The sequence below is a fragment of the Sus scrofa genome, chromosome 7 (genome assembly GCF_054392235.1).
Source record: "Sus scrofa isolate SSC_HxYL_T2T_F1_AM1 chromosome 7, Sscrofa_HxYL_maternal_Yorkshire_Landrace_v2.0, whole genome shotgun sequence".
NCBI lineage: Eukaryota > Metazoa > Chordata > Mammalia > Artiodactyla > Suidae > Sus > Sus scrofa.
The window spans coordinates 85,727,012-85,740,219 of record NC_139389.1 but is presented as its reverse complement, the minus strand read 5'-3'; the positions used below and the strand labels follow the sequence as shown (position 1 = coordinate 85,740,219).

Here is a 13,208-nt window from a genome sequence, read left to right as displayed (position 1 = left end):
AATTTTTCTGTGGAATAATTACCAATGTATGCCATCTTGTTTAGTCTTCAGCTCCCCTTGGCTCAAATGATTAATACTAGTTGCTTTTTCCACTTCCTTTTTTAGGACCTGCCTAACATAACGACCTGGGAAAGACAAGTAGACAAAGTAAAGGTTTGTGGGAAGCCAGGCCTTTTCTCATCTGTGCATATGCCATGTGGTCTATGAACATAACAGGCCCTGCTTCCTGTCTGGGGGAGTCACACAGGAACCCAGGGACTATGTATATGAGCTGCCAGACACTCCAAGACACTGAACGCTCAGCCTGAGGCACAACGAAACACACTTGTGCAGGGGAATCCGTGCCACATGCCGCTCTCCAGCCTGCTCTGGCTCTTCCTGGCCTCCGTCTTCTCTGGTAGGGATGGTCCCACACATGGTGGGAAGGTTCAGGGGGAAAGGACTGCACACAGGCCCGGGTGCTTCACGTGGACTTGGGGAGGAAGGGGGATGGCAGGAAAGCAGGCATATTATGATTTCAACTGGGCTTGTCTTTGGGTCCTAAGGTAGTCTAATTCCTACATTATTTTATTCGCTACTGATCTCTGTTTTCTGATTTTTCCCACAGGATCCAGTGTGACCCAGAAAGTTATTCAAGACCAGCCAGTTGTACCCAGTCAAGTTGGGGAGTCAGTCACCTTAAACTGTCAGTGTGAAACATCGCAGAGGGATTACTACCTTTTTTGGTATAAACAGCCTCCCAGTGGAGAGATGATTTACCTTAATCTTTGGGATTCTTCTAGACAAAATACAAAGGATGGCCACTACTCCATAAACTTCCAGAAAGCACAAAAATCCAGCAGTCTCACCATTTCAGCCTTACAGCTGAACGATTCTGCAACGTACTTCTGTGCTCTCTGGGAGCTCACAGTGCCTGAAGCAATAGGAGAGGCTGAACAAAAACCCCAGAACTCAATAATAGAGAGCCCCTCTGCTATAGGACTCAAGCTGAACTCCACACCTGCAGACCCCAAACAAGAAATAGTCATGTTGTGGTTGCTTCATCTGTGGTTTGGATCAAACATTTAATTCTAAGTAAAATCTCTTTCTATCTCATTTTGAAATAGGTGTTCAGGGTAACTTTCCACTATTACAATCTCTTCTTGAATTTTTTATTTTAAAACTATCATACAGAATACATGTAAAGGTGTCTAAAATTGAAAGTTTGCCTCGAAACAATTTAAAGTGGCATTTTCACCTAAAGATGCTCACATCACCAACCTGGACTAGTTATCTAGAATTGTCATGAAAATCATTTCCTTAGGTCTTTCTTCAGAGACTTTGTGTCCCTTAGGGTACAATTAGAGAAGCAGAACCACATGTGATATAGAATAAGAGACACCATGAGGAACAGAACTCATGTAAATGCTAGAGCTGGTGTAGGAGCCTATGCAAAGCTGCTCTCTTTCTATCTGGTAGTAAGCCTAAATTTACTATCAGCCAGCTGGGGTAACATTTGTAGAGGAAAATTGGATGTGAACAAAAACATGGACAAACTGTGACTCATCAGGACATACTAGAACCATGAAGACAATTGAAACTCACAAAGACATGCTAAAACTTGTCTGTCTCTCAACTCCTTCAGTCATACAGTAGTGGGTGATCTTCGGGGGAAGTCAGTGGCATTTGCCATCATGCTACATGCATACTTGGTCCAAGATAGAAGATAAGGGAGAGATTTGCTGGGAAGTGGGGTAGTTGACTCATCAGTAGGATGAGCTAGCTGATCAGCAGCAACATGTATGAGCTGCTATAGTCCATGCAGCCCTGCACAGAGCAGCAGAACATAAAAAGTATGGCAGCTTCATTATAACCACCTTCAAAATCTTGCACAAATTTCTTTCATGGACAACTTTAAGTTAGAATAATTCAGAGAAGCAAATTCTGAGAAATATATTCCCACATAGTTAAGTTGAAACAATATAAAGCTATTACAGTTTCTTGTTAACTAGTTTACTTGCCTCCTTGTTAACTATGTATCCATCTGTACCTCTTTTAACAACACAAATAAAGACAATGGCAAAACTGTGCTTCCTGCTAATGTGATAACAATTATTCCTCATTCAACCCAAAACAAGCTAACCCTCTCCTGCAAAGAGTAAAGCAAGTTGATTTATCCATTTTGGGGTGATGTTTTTCTTCTACATGAGTCACACGCTCTCCAAAATCTTCTGTCTTAAATATTGTGATGTAACAAGATTTAAGACTAACTTATATTAGCACATCTTAGGTTACTATCTGCAGGCAAGTGGGAGAGAATTATAAATGATTCTGACATGGATGTATTTATGGATACTTATGTATATAAATATATCTATATGGAAATGAAAAATTAATATTCATAACTATTATAGTTCCTGGTTTTGCAAGTGACCACATTATTGCAGCTGGTGTTTATAACTTCCTCTTTCATTACTCATTCCGTACCCTCTTTGCTCATATCAAGCACCTCTACGCACTGCTGTACTTGACTTGCTGTAAAACAAGCTGCTTATATAAGAATAATGCAATACCACTCTTGGGCATATATCCAACAAAACTTTCCTCGAAAAAGATACATGCACCTGTATGTTCATTGCGGCACTATTCGCAATAGCCAAGACATGGAAACAACCTAAATGTCCATTGACAGATGAATAGATTAAGACGTGGTATATATACACAATGGAATACTACTCAGCCATAGAAAGGAACAAAATAATGCAATTTGCAGCTACATGGATGGAACTAGAGACTCTCATACTAAGTGAAGTAAGTCAGAAAGAGAAAGTCAAATACCATATGATATCACATATCTGGAATCTAATGTATGGCAAAATGAGGCTTTCCACAGGAAAGACACTCATGAACTTGGAAACAGACTTGTGGTTGCCAAGGAGGAGGTAGGGGGAGTGGGATGGATGGGGAATCTGGGGTTAATAGATGCAAACTATTGCATTTGTAGTGGACGGGCAATGACATCCTTCGGTATAGCACTGGGAAATATATCTAGTCACTTGTGATGGAGCACGATGGAGGATAATGTCAGAAAAAGGATGTATATATGTGTGTGACTAGGTCACTTTGCTGTACAGTAAAAATAAAAATCATATAAAAATGTTTTTAAAAAAAGAATAATGTTATGGGAAATTCCATAAAGTTGAATAAGGAACTCTGCAAGTACACTACTGTGGTTTTGGCAGAAATTTCTAAGGCATTGAAGGCAAAACCAAAGTCCCATTTAATTAGAAATAATTGTACCTAGGCTAGGAAAATTTCTATATGGTATTCTGGGGAACATCAGTAGGATTGATATTGACTTCTCCAAAGCAAGCAATAGAAGTTACCAGGGAAAGCATTTTTAGAGTGTTAGAAATGCTAAGGCCATACTTTCAAGCTAGATTCTTAAGAACATGAAAGTATATTTTAAAATTGTTCTTGATATAAATTTCTGCTAAGAGGATGGAAAGTCAATGCCCAGATAGGTAAACTATATTTGCAATGCATACTGCTGAAAAGGACTCAAATGTAGGGAAAAAAAACTTGAAGATTCTCTTGAAAAATATGATATTCAATAGCTAATAAATGTTCAAAGAAAGCTATTATTCATTAGGAAAATGAAAATAAATCCTCATCTGAGCATTCCATCTGTGTCCTGCAGCACCCTAAGTGTATCTATGTACTAGGAGAATAGGACATCAAGAGGATTGGGGGAAATAGTGACTGTCTCCAGGAAAATAAGTGATTAAGTAAATTTTCTAGAAGCTTTCAGCATTGAACTGATATAGAGAAAAGAAAAAGCAGTAATAGATCACAGACCTGGACATCGCAGGAAAAAACATTGTTACTAGAAAATAGAAAGTTGATATTTATTGAGCTTACTGTACATCAGGCACTGTTGTATGCACTTCAGATTCATTATCTAATTTAAATATCACAAACCCTCTAAGGCAGGTTTTATTCTTCCCCCCCTTTTTTTTTTAACCTTTGAGAAATGAAACGTAACTCTCCTAACTATGAAAGCACCTCAAACTTTTATTGTCAGCCAAAGTGTAACACATTAGAGGTCTCCCAAAGTGAATGACTTGGATTTGGAGAAGCACTTGGCCCCAGAACAGGGTGGCTGGATGTCTCAGTGGTGCTGACATTACTGGTTTAAACTGGAACCTAAAGGGAACTAGAAAAGAAGATGCCAATCCTAGGTACAGATGGCCCCAGGGTCAGCAGATGAGATAATCATCCACTAACCAGTTAACAGTGCTGAATGCTTTAGTTAGTTTCTTAGGTAAAAACGTGCTGGGGAGAATAAGAAGCTACACTGAAAAAGAGGAAGTATTATTCCTTAAGCTCTCCAAGCATGTTCCATATCGAGACCTGTGCCCCCTCTTTGTAATGCTGTCCCCCAAATGTCTACATGGTAAACCTCTGAATTCCTTCATGTCTTTCCTCAGTGTTATTCCTTTGTGAATCCTTTATCTAAATCTATTTTCCTACCTTGATATTCAGGTTCTAGCACTTTGCCTGCAGCAAGAATGAAAGCTGAGGCACTGCCACCTGGTGTCCTGCTAAAATATTTTGTGATGCTTACACTGACCTCCCAGTTTTCCCTCTAGTGTTCACTGGTTAAGAGGTGGTGAAACTTAGACAAGGTAGGAGCTACCTTTACTGACCACAGTGAATCATCTGCCCATTGAATAAATGGGAAGAATCAGCAGAACTGAATGGTTTTTAATCTTCTACTTGCTAGATGTTAAAATAAAAGACTGAAAAAAAATACAATGCATGGGATGATCTGGGCAGGAGAGTGATAGACTATCTTGGGAAAAAAGCTTGGAATTATTGCACAAATTGGGAGTTTTTTCTCTGGTAAGTGAAATTGTATCTACTGCTCTGTCCTTTAATGTAGTGTAGAAATATCCTGAGACGTGGGAGCAAGACTCAATAACAGAGGAAACAAATAAGCAGTTGTAGCAAACACTGCTTGGTATACTCTTTCCATATTTATATTCCATCTAATCTCTCAATATAACACCTTAATGGACCGATTTCCATAGGAAAAAAATGATAGATAGTTCTTAAGATAATACATGAAACCTGTGAATGTAAACTGCCAAATATGCCTCAGGAAAGTACAGAGATTTATCTTTTGGAAAAACTCTGAAATTATGAACAGTGTCTCCCATCTCCCCAAGATGCTGTACATGGCCTGTAGTTGGTTGTGAGCCTAAACTAGAGAAAGTGTTGTAATAGGTGATTTGCATGTGCGTTCTCACTCATTTCTCTTTCTTTCTTTCTCTTTCTTTCTTTCTTTCTTTCAGGCTGCACCCACAGCATATGGATGTTCCCAGGCTAGGGGTAGAATAGGAGCTATAGCTGCTGGCCTATGCCACAGCCACAGCAACTCAGGATCCAAGCCTCGCCCACAGCCTACACCACAGCTCATGGCAATGCTGGGTCCTTAACCCACTGAGCAAGGCCAGGGATCGAACTGCATCCTCATGGATACTAGTCAGTTTTGTTTCCACTGAGCCACGACAAGAACTCCTGTTCTCACTCAATTCTTATTGGAACCCTTCACTGTTGGGTCCATCCTCCTTTAGGGAGAAAGTGAAGTGGAGTTCTCAAGATTGAAGACTTAGGTTGTATTTCTAGATCTACCACTCATTTGTTGAGTGTGACTTTGGAAAAACAACTTAATAGTTTTTAGGCTTCAGTTTTTTTCCATATCTGCAATGTGGATATTGATATTTTCTCCCAGACAGGGCTCTCATGAGAAGTGAATGAGGTGATGAACGTCAGTGCTGAGCCTAGTGCCCAACAGAAAGATACTGGAAACTTAGAAAAAGGCAACAGACATAGGCAAAACACTCTCTGACATCAACATCATGAATATTTTCTCAGGTCAGTCTCCCAAAGCAATAGAAGTTAGAGCAAAAATAAACCCATGGGACCTCATCAAACTGATAAGCTTTTGCACAGCAAAGGAAATCAAAAAGAAAACAAAAAGAGGAGTTCCCGTCCTGGCGCAGTGGTTAACGAATCCGACTAGGAACCATGAGGTTGCGGGTTCGGTCCCTGTCCTTGCTCAGTGGGTTAACGATCCGGCGTTGCCGTGAGCTGTGGTGTAGGTTGCAGACGCGGCTCGGATCCCGCGTTGCTGTGGCTCTGGCGTAGGCCGGTGGCTACAGCTCTGATTCGACCCCTACCCTGGGAACCTCCATATGCCGTGGGAGCGGCCCAAAGAAATAGCAAAAAGACAAAAAAAAAAAAAAAAGAAAACAAAAAGACAACTTTCAGAATGGGAGAAAATAGTTTCAAATGATGCAACAGACAAGGGCTTAATCTCTAGAATATATAAACAACTTATACAACCCAACAGCAAAAAAGCCAATCAACCAATGGAAAAATGGGCAAAAGACCTGAATAGACATTTCTCCAAGGAAGATATACAGATGGCCAACAAACACATGAAAAAATGCTCAACATCGCTGATTATAAGAGAAATGCAAATCAAAACTACCATGAGATACCACCTCACACCAGTCAGAATGGCCATCATTCATAAGTCCACAAATAATAAGTGCTAGAGGGGCTGTGGAGAAAAGGGAACCCTCCTGCACTGTTGGTGGGAATACAAACTGGTACAGCCACTATGGAGAACAGTTTGGAGATACCTTAGAAATATATACATAGAACTTCCATATGACCCTGCAATCCCACTCTTGGGCATCTATCCGGACAAAACTCTACTTAAAAGAGACACATGCACCCGCATGTTCATTGCAGCACTATTCACAATAGCCAGGACATGGAAACAACCCAAATGTCCATCGACAGAGGATTGGATTCGGAAGAGGTGGTATATATACACAATGGAATACTACTCAGCCATAAAAAAGAATGCCATAATGCCATTTGCAGCAACATGAATGGAACTAGAGACTCTGATACTGAGTGAAATGAGCCAGAAAGACAAAGACAAGTACCATATGATATCACTTATAACTGGAATCTAATATCCAGCACAAATGAACATCTCCTCAGAAAAGAAAATCATGGACTTGGAAAATAGACTTGTGGCTGCCTGATGAGAGGAGGAGGGAGTGGGAGGGATAGGGAGCTTGGGCTTATCAGACACAATTTAGAATAGATTTACAAGGAGATCCTGCTGAGTAGCATTGAGAACTATGTCTAGATACTCATGTTGCAATAGAACAAAGGGTGGGGAAAAAAATGTAATTGTAATGTATACACGTAAGTATAACTTGATCCCCTTGCTGAACAGGGGGAAAATTAAAAATAAATAAATAAATAAAAAGAAAAAGGCAACAGGACATGAGAGAGTTATTATAAAACATATATGTGATCAGATCACTTCCTGCTCATCTTGGGTAATGAAAAAATGTTAGAAGTTGCAAAGATCAAATTCTATGTTAAAAAATACAAGGCAATTTACACATTTCCCCTAAGTTTTTTTAACTTTCGTTATTCACTCTTTTCTACCACATATTCCAGGGGTACATCGGCTACTATGAAATTCTAACCACTTGTGTACATATTAAGCTCTTTCCCAAATCTGGGCCTTTACAGAGGCTGTTCTCTTTAGGCAGAATGAATTTTTCCCATGTACTTGGGTAAAATGCACACAATTGTACTCATTCTTTAAGTGGGACTTTAAGGTCCCTTCATGGACACTGAATTCAAAGCCTCTAGGCAAGACAAGAATTATCACAACCTTATCACTGCCCCACCCATCTCATTGTAATGCCCTTCCCCTACCTTGAGCAACCAGTCCTACTCCTTCCTGCCCCCTACTAGGAAAGGTATGTGATCCACTCCTCAGGCCTCTATGGGGGACCCATACAAGTCCAACCAACCAGCAAGTGTATCATAAGATCTCTCTTTCCCCAAACAATCAGCAGGTCAGCAGGGTTATCATGAGACCTCTCTTCTCCCTGGGTTATAAAAACAGTCAGGATCCTGTACTCCTTGCCTGCCTTCTTTGATTATCAAGAAGTCATCCTGCTGTGCAGGAAGTGTCTCTTACCTCAATAAAATCTACTTCCTCACCACCTTGCTCAATAAACTCTTCCTTCTTTTTTTTTTTTTTTTGTCTTTTGTTGTTGTTGTTGTTGCTATTTCTTGGGCCGCTCCCACGGCATATGGAGGTTCCCAGGCTAGGGGTCGAATTGGAGCTGTAGCCACCGGCCTACGCCAGAGCCACAGCAACGCGGGATCCGAGCCGCGTCTGCAACCTACACCACAGCTCACGGCAACGCCGGATCGTTAACCCACTGAGCAAGGGCAGGGACCGAACCTGCAACCTCATGGTTCCTAGTCGGATTCGTTAACCACTGCGCCACGACGGGAACTCCAAACTCTTCCTTCTTTTTCTCCCAATACAAGTCTGAACATTCTTTTCTGGCCCGTGTGTGCAAACCACCACACTTCATGGCCCAGTTCAGGTGCATTATTTATTTCTTGCCTGAAATCTCACAGGATAATACTTGTACATTTTATTATAAATGTTCTTGGATCAGGACCACTCTTATGATTGTTCTAACAGAAATAATAGCCACTGAGAGCCATCTTATATTGATATTCAGTCCAATAGTTTCCTTCTAGGAATGCAGAGATTCCTTTTAGTCTGTAAATCCAGGCAGGGCCAGGTCCCTTTCTTTTCATTTAGCCAAATTCTACTTCACACCGCAAGACTCAGAGATAGATTACAACAGAGAACAATGGGATGAGCTGGGAAAAGGCAAGTTCTCTGTCCTGGTTTTTATCCCTCTATGGAAAGTGCAGAAGGGCTCCTGATCTGCATGAAGATCACCCCCAGGTGCTCCTCCTCCAGACTCCTTGCTCTTTTGAGACGGGGATGGAGACTTCACTATGGAGGATTGCCATTCTAGTTTCCTCTCCATTCTGTTGCTGAAACTTGGCCTCTGTCCAACGGTGCCAAATAGAAATGTGGAGACAGAGTTTTGGGTGAAGGAGAAAAAAACAGCATTACTGCTTTGCCACACCAAAGAATCCACAGCAGGCTAATGCCTTAAAGACTGTGATCCCCTTGGGAGAGATTGGGTGGTGGTTTTATAATTTGGGAGTGAAAAATAGGGCCACAGGTAAGGATTAGGATGGACGCAAGCTTTCACTGTTTTTCAAAGCTGGTGATCCTTCTGCATGGAATGAAGAATGCTTCATTAACATCTTCCATTTGTTGGGGGTTTTAGTTCTGGGGAACAACTCAAAGATATTATTATCTATATTCCTTGAGGAGGAACCAGGACCCTACTCCAAGAGTGCACTATTATCTCTTGACTGCTTCTCCTTGGTCTTTGCATCCCCTCCCTGCAACTGTTTGAACATGTCCTTGGGAACTTGAGTAAGGTCAAGGAGGCTGAATGAGACCTATTTCCTAAAAAGAAATGGGGGACACAGAAAGGCTTTTTTGCATAGGAGTTCCACAGGGCCCTACTTAGCTACAATTCTGATGTCCAAATCCAACATGCCAGAGAAGCAAAAGTTATCTGACAATTGCAAAAAGGAAAAAAAAAAAAAAAAAAAAAAAGTTATCTGAATAGTGTGTATTTCAAAGAACTTCATGTTAATTCATAGGATTTTCATTTTCCAGCACATCCTAAACCTGCTATTCCCATATTAAGCAGTGATTCAGATTCAGGTTCTTTTTTTTTTTTTTTTTTTCATCTCTTTAGAGAGGCACCCGAGAATACAGAGGTTCCCAGGCTAGAGGTCTAATCTGAGCTACAGCTTCCAGCCTACGCACAGGCACAGCAATGTCAGAACTGAGCTGGATGTGCTATCTACACCACAGCTTGTGGCAACACCAGATCCTTAACCCTCTGAGAAAGGCCAGGGATTGAACCTGCGTCCTAACGGATACTTGTGAGGTTCATCACCACTGAGCCACAATGGGAACTCCCAGATTCACTTTTGACTCTAAAAGAAGTATTGAGATTCCTAACATATATACTTCACATGGCAACACTTCAAAGACATTAAAGTTCCTATAGTGGATTGGAGGGTGGGACCTGAAAATTTATGTCTCATCTTAATCCATGGACTGTGAATAGGACTTTATTGGGACAAAAAGAATTTGCAAGTGTAATTAAGTTAAGGATATTCAAGATAAGATCATCCTGGATTATCCAGGTGGAGCCTAAATGCAGTGACAAGTGTCCTTATAAGAGACACACAGGTGAGAAGGCCTAGTGAGGACTTCTTGATGGAGGTGGGGATTGGATTGGAGTTATGCAGTCAGAGGCCAAGGAACACCTCGAGCTGAAATTGACAGCACTAATGTCCTGAACCTATCCAGAACACAGATTGGGACTTGAACCCACGTGCCAGGACTCGAACCTAGCCTAAAGCCAGATTGCGACTTGAACCCATGGTTTTAAATTAGAATCACTCACCCAGCATCTGGACTCACTGAGGTTCAGGTTCTTCATGCCTCCACGCAGGAGGAATTCAGCGAGAGACAAAGTGATAGGCAAGAAATAGATTTATTAAGATAGGACGCTTGTGAGCAGGCAAGGAGTCTCTGCCCCAAGGATACGGTGGGCCACAGTTTTATCATCCAAGGGGGAGTGGGGGTTGGAAAAGACCACCTCTTCCTTTCTGGGAGTAGCTCCTCCTTGGGATCCAGTATTCAAATCAGCAGAAGGGTGGTCCTCAAACTCCTGTCCTTGGTCTGAATCTGAATGCAGGCCTCATCCCATCCCCCACCCAATGACCTGAGGCAATTCTCCTCCCTTCACTAGTCAAACAAGGCTTCCTTGTGCTGATGGCTTTCTTGAGCAATTTATTAACTTACAAGTGATCTCCCAAAGTCCCCTAAGTTTCCCTCTTTATCTATGGTCCCTTTACTGGGACTTCTACAACTACCTGTGCTTACTCCATCCCAATCAGAGCCACAGAAGCTGGAAGAGGCAAGGAGGGATCCTGCCCTAGAACATTCAGAGGGAGCATGTTTCCTGATAACACCTCAATTTCAGATCTCTGTCCTTCAGATTCGGGGGAACCAACTTTGTTACTTTAAGCCATCATCTTGTGATCATTTGTTATGGTAGAACTAGGGTTCTAACACAGTTTTCCAAAAGTAATATTTCTAAATAGCTACAACCAAATTTGATTGTTTATGTTCATGGAAGGGTACTTTTAAGTTGATATTTGGATTATTTTTAAACTCTCACACATTCAAACATATACTTTTATTTTTTTTTCCAGGGCCAACTTGTGGCATATGGACGATCTTGGGCTTGGGGTCAAATCAGAGCTACAGCTCCTGGCCTACACCACAGCCACAGCAATGCCAGATCTGAGTGGCATTTGCAACCTACACCCAAGCTCACAGCAATGCCCGACCCTTAACCCACTGAGAGGGATCAGGGATCTAATCCGTGTCCTCATGGATACTAGTCGGTTTCGTTACCACTGAGCTACAACAGGAACTCCCAATATACACATTATTTTTATCACTCAAAAAAAAATTGATTAGCTATACCTGCAAGGAAATGACTTCTGCCAACAACCACACGAATTGGAAAGAGGACTGTCAGGCCTCAGACAAGACTGCAACCTTAGTTGAATACTTCATTGCAACCTCATGAGATCCAGCTTAACTGTGCCCTGACTTTTGACCTACAGAAACTGTGAGATAAATGAATGTTCTCCTAAGTCACAAAGTTCATGGTAATTTGTTATACAGCAATAGGAAACTGATACAGGCTTCATTAACTGGTTAATGAGTGTCATCAGTTCATAGTATTCAGGATTGATTATCACATAAGAAAATTTGGAATCTAATGAAATCTTGAAGCATGTGGTAACTTGGTGGACATTTCCCAAAATTTGACTATAATCTAAAAATTTTCATGCATAACCAAAATGAACGGTGAATTTAAAAAAAATTGGGGAGGGGGTTCTTCTGTGGCATAGTGGGTTAAAAATTCAATTGCATTGGCTTGGGTCACTGCAGAGCTGAGGTTCAATCCCAGGCCTGGTGCAGTGGGTTAAGGGTCTGGAACTGTTGCAGATGCGGTGTAGGTCAAAGCTGCAGGGAGATTCCATCCCTGACCCAGGAATATCCATATGATGTGGGTGCAGCCAAAAATAAAATTTAAAAAAATTTTTTGATCAACCATACTAGAAGTAAAAACCAAACTGTCTTTCTTATCTCTACATAGGAACTATTATAAACTATTTGTCATATAAAGAAACAATTGAAAAGCATGGAACCCAAACAATAGAAATCAAAAGTATGATATGTCATAGAAACAAGCACTAAAATTTTATAGTTTCTAGATATACGTTATTTGTGGTATTTGTTTTCTAAAATTTGTAATTTGTTATGGTTTTACTTCTCATTCTGAAAATTATTTTGTATCCAATTTTTTGTACATAATTTTGTGTCCTTTTAAAAAGACCAACTTTATAAGTTTCAGGGGCTAAAAACGTAAATAATTTCTGTACAGAATTATAATGCTTTGAAATTCAACCCTACATACAAGTGTAGGAAAGAGGTGAAGAAGATCAAAAAAAAAAAAAATTGTGAACTGCTCCTTAGTTCTTGATCTGGCCCTTAGAGGGCGCTGCTATCTAAATTGAGAATAGTTTTTCTGTAAAAGATCAATACAAGCTAACAAACACCTTCCTTCCCTACAGTTTAGAGATATTTTGAGAGCATCTTTTACACAATGACAGGTAAAACATCTCAGACACTAGAGGCAGGCAGTTTTGTTAAGACACACTTTCTCTCTAATGGTCCCTACAACGTCCATTGGAAGAAGAAATCTAAATTCCCTGCCATTCCTCAACTTCAGAGCAATCTGGGTTCAGATCCTCAGGTATTCAGACTATTGATAGTTGGGAATCCTCCAGAAAGAGCTCACTGCCACTTTTACTGCCCCACCATGACCTTGGTGTTCCCCTTGATGCTTCTGTTCTTGACTGAGCACTGTTCCATGGTACTCCCTTGTCTACACATGGAATAAAGCTCTAGTTTAACTTTGAATAGGGACTTTCTGTTTTGGCTGAGTTCACTGAATCAGCATTGAGTTTCATTCAGGACACACGAGAGCCCATTCAGTGACCCAGGCTGACAGCCCCATGACTGTCCCTGAAGGAGACCCTCTGGAGCTGAGGGGCAACTACTCATCTTCTGTCCC

General features: G+C 41.0%; 1 protein-coding gene across 1 annotated transcript in view; it reads left to right on the top strand.

Moving 5' to 3' along the window:
- The first annotated feature begins 273 nt into the window (after window positions 1-273).
- LOC102160313 (T cell receptor delta constant) overlaps window positions 274-13,208 on the top strand; it is a 660,440-nt gene continuing 647,505 nt past the window's right edge. Inside the window, exons 1-2 of the mRNA XM_084969265.1 lie at window positions 274-397; window positions 608-909. Coding sequence (XP_084825391.1) covers window positions 349-397; window positions 608-909 — 351 coding nt within the window. The 5' untranslated portion in view covers window positions 274-348. The remainder of the gene's footprint in view (window positions 398-607; window positions 910-13,208) is intronic.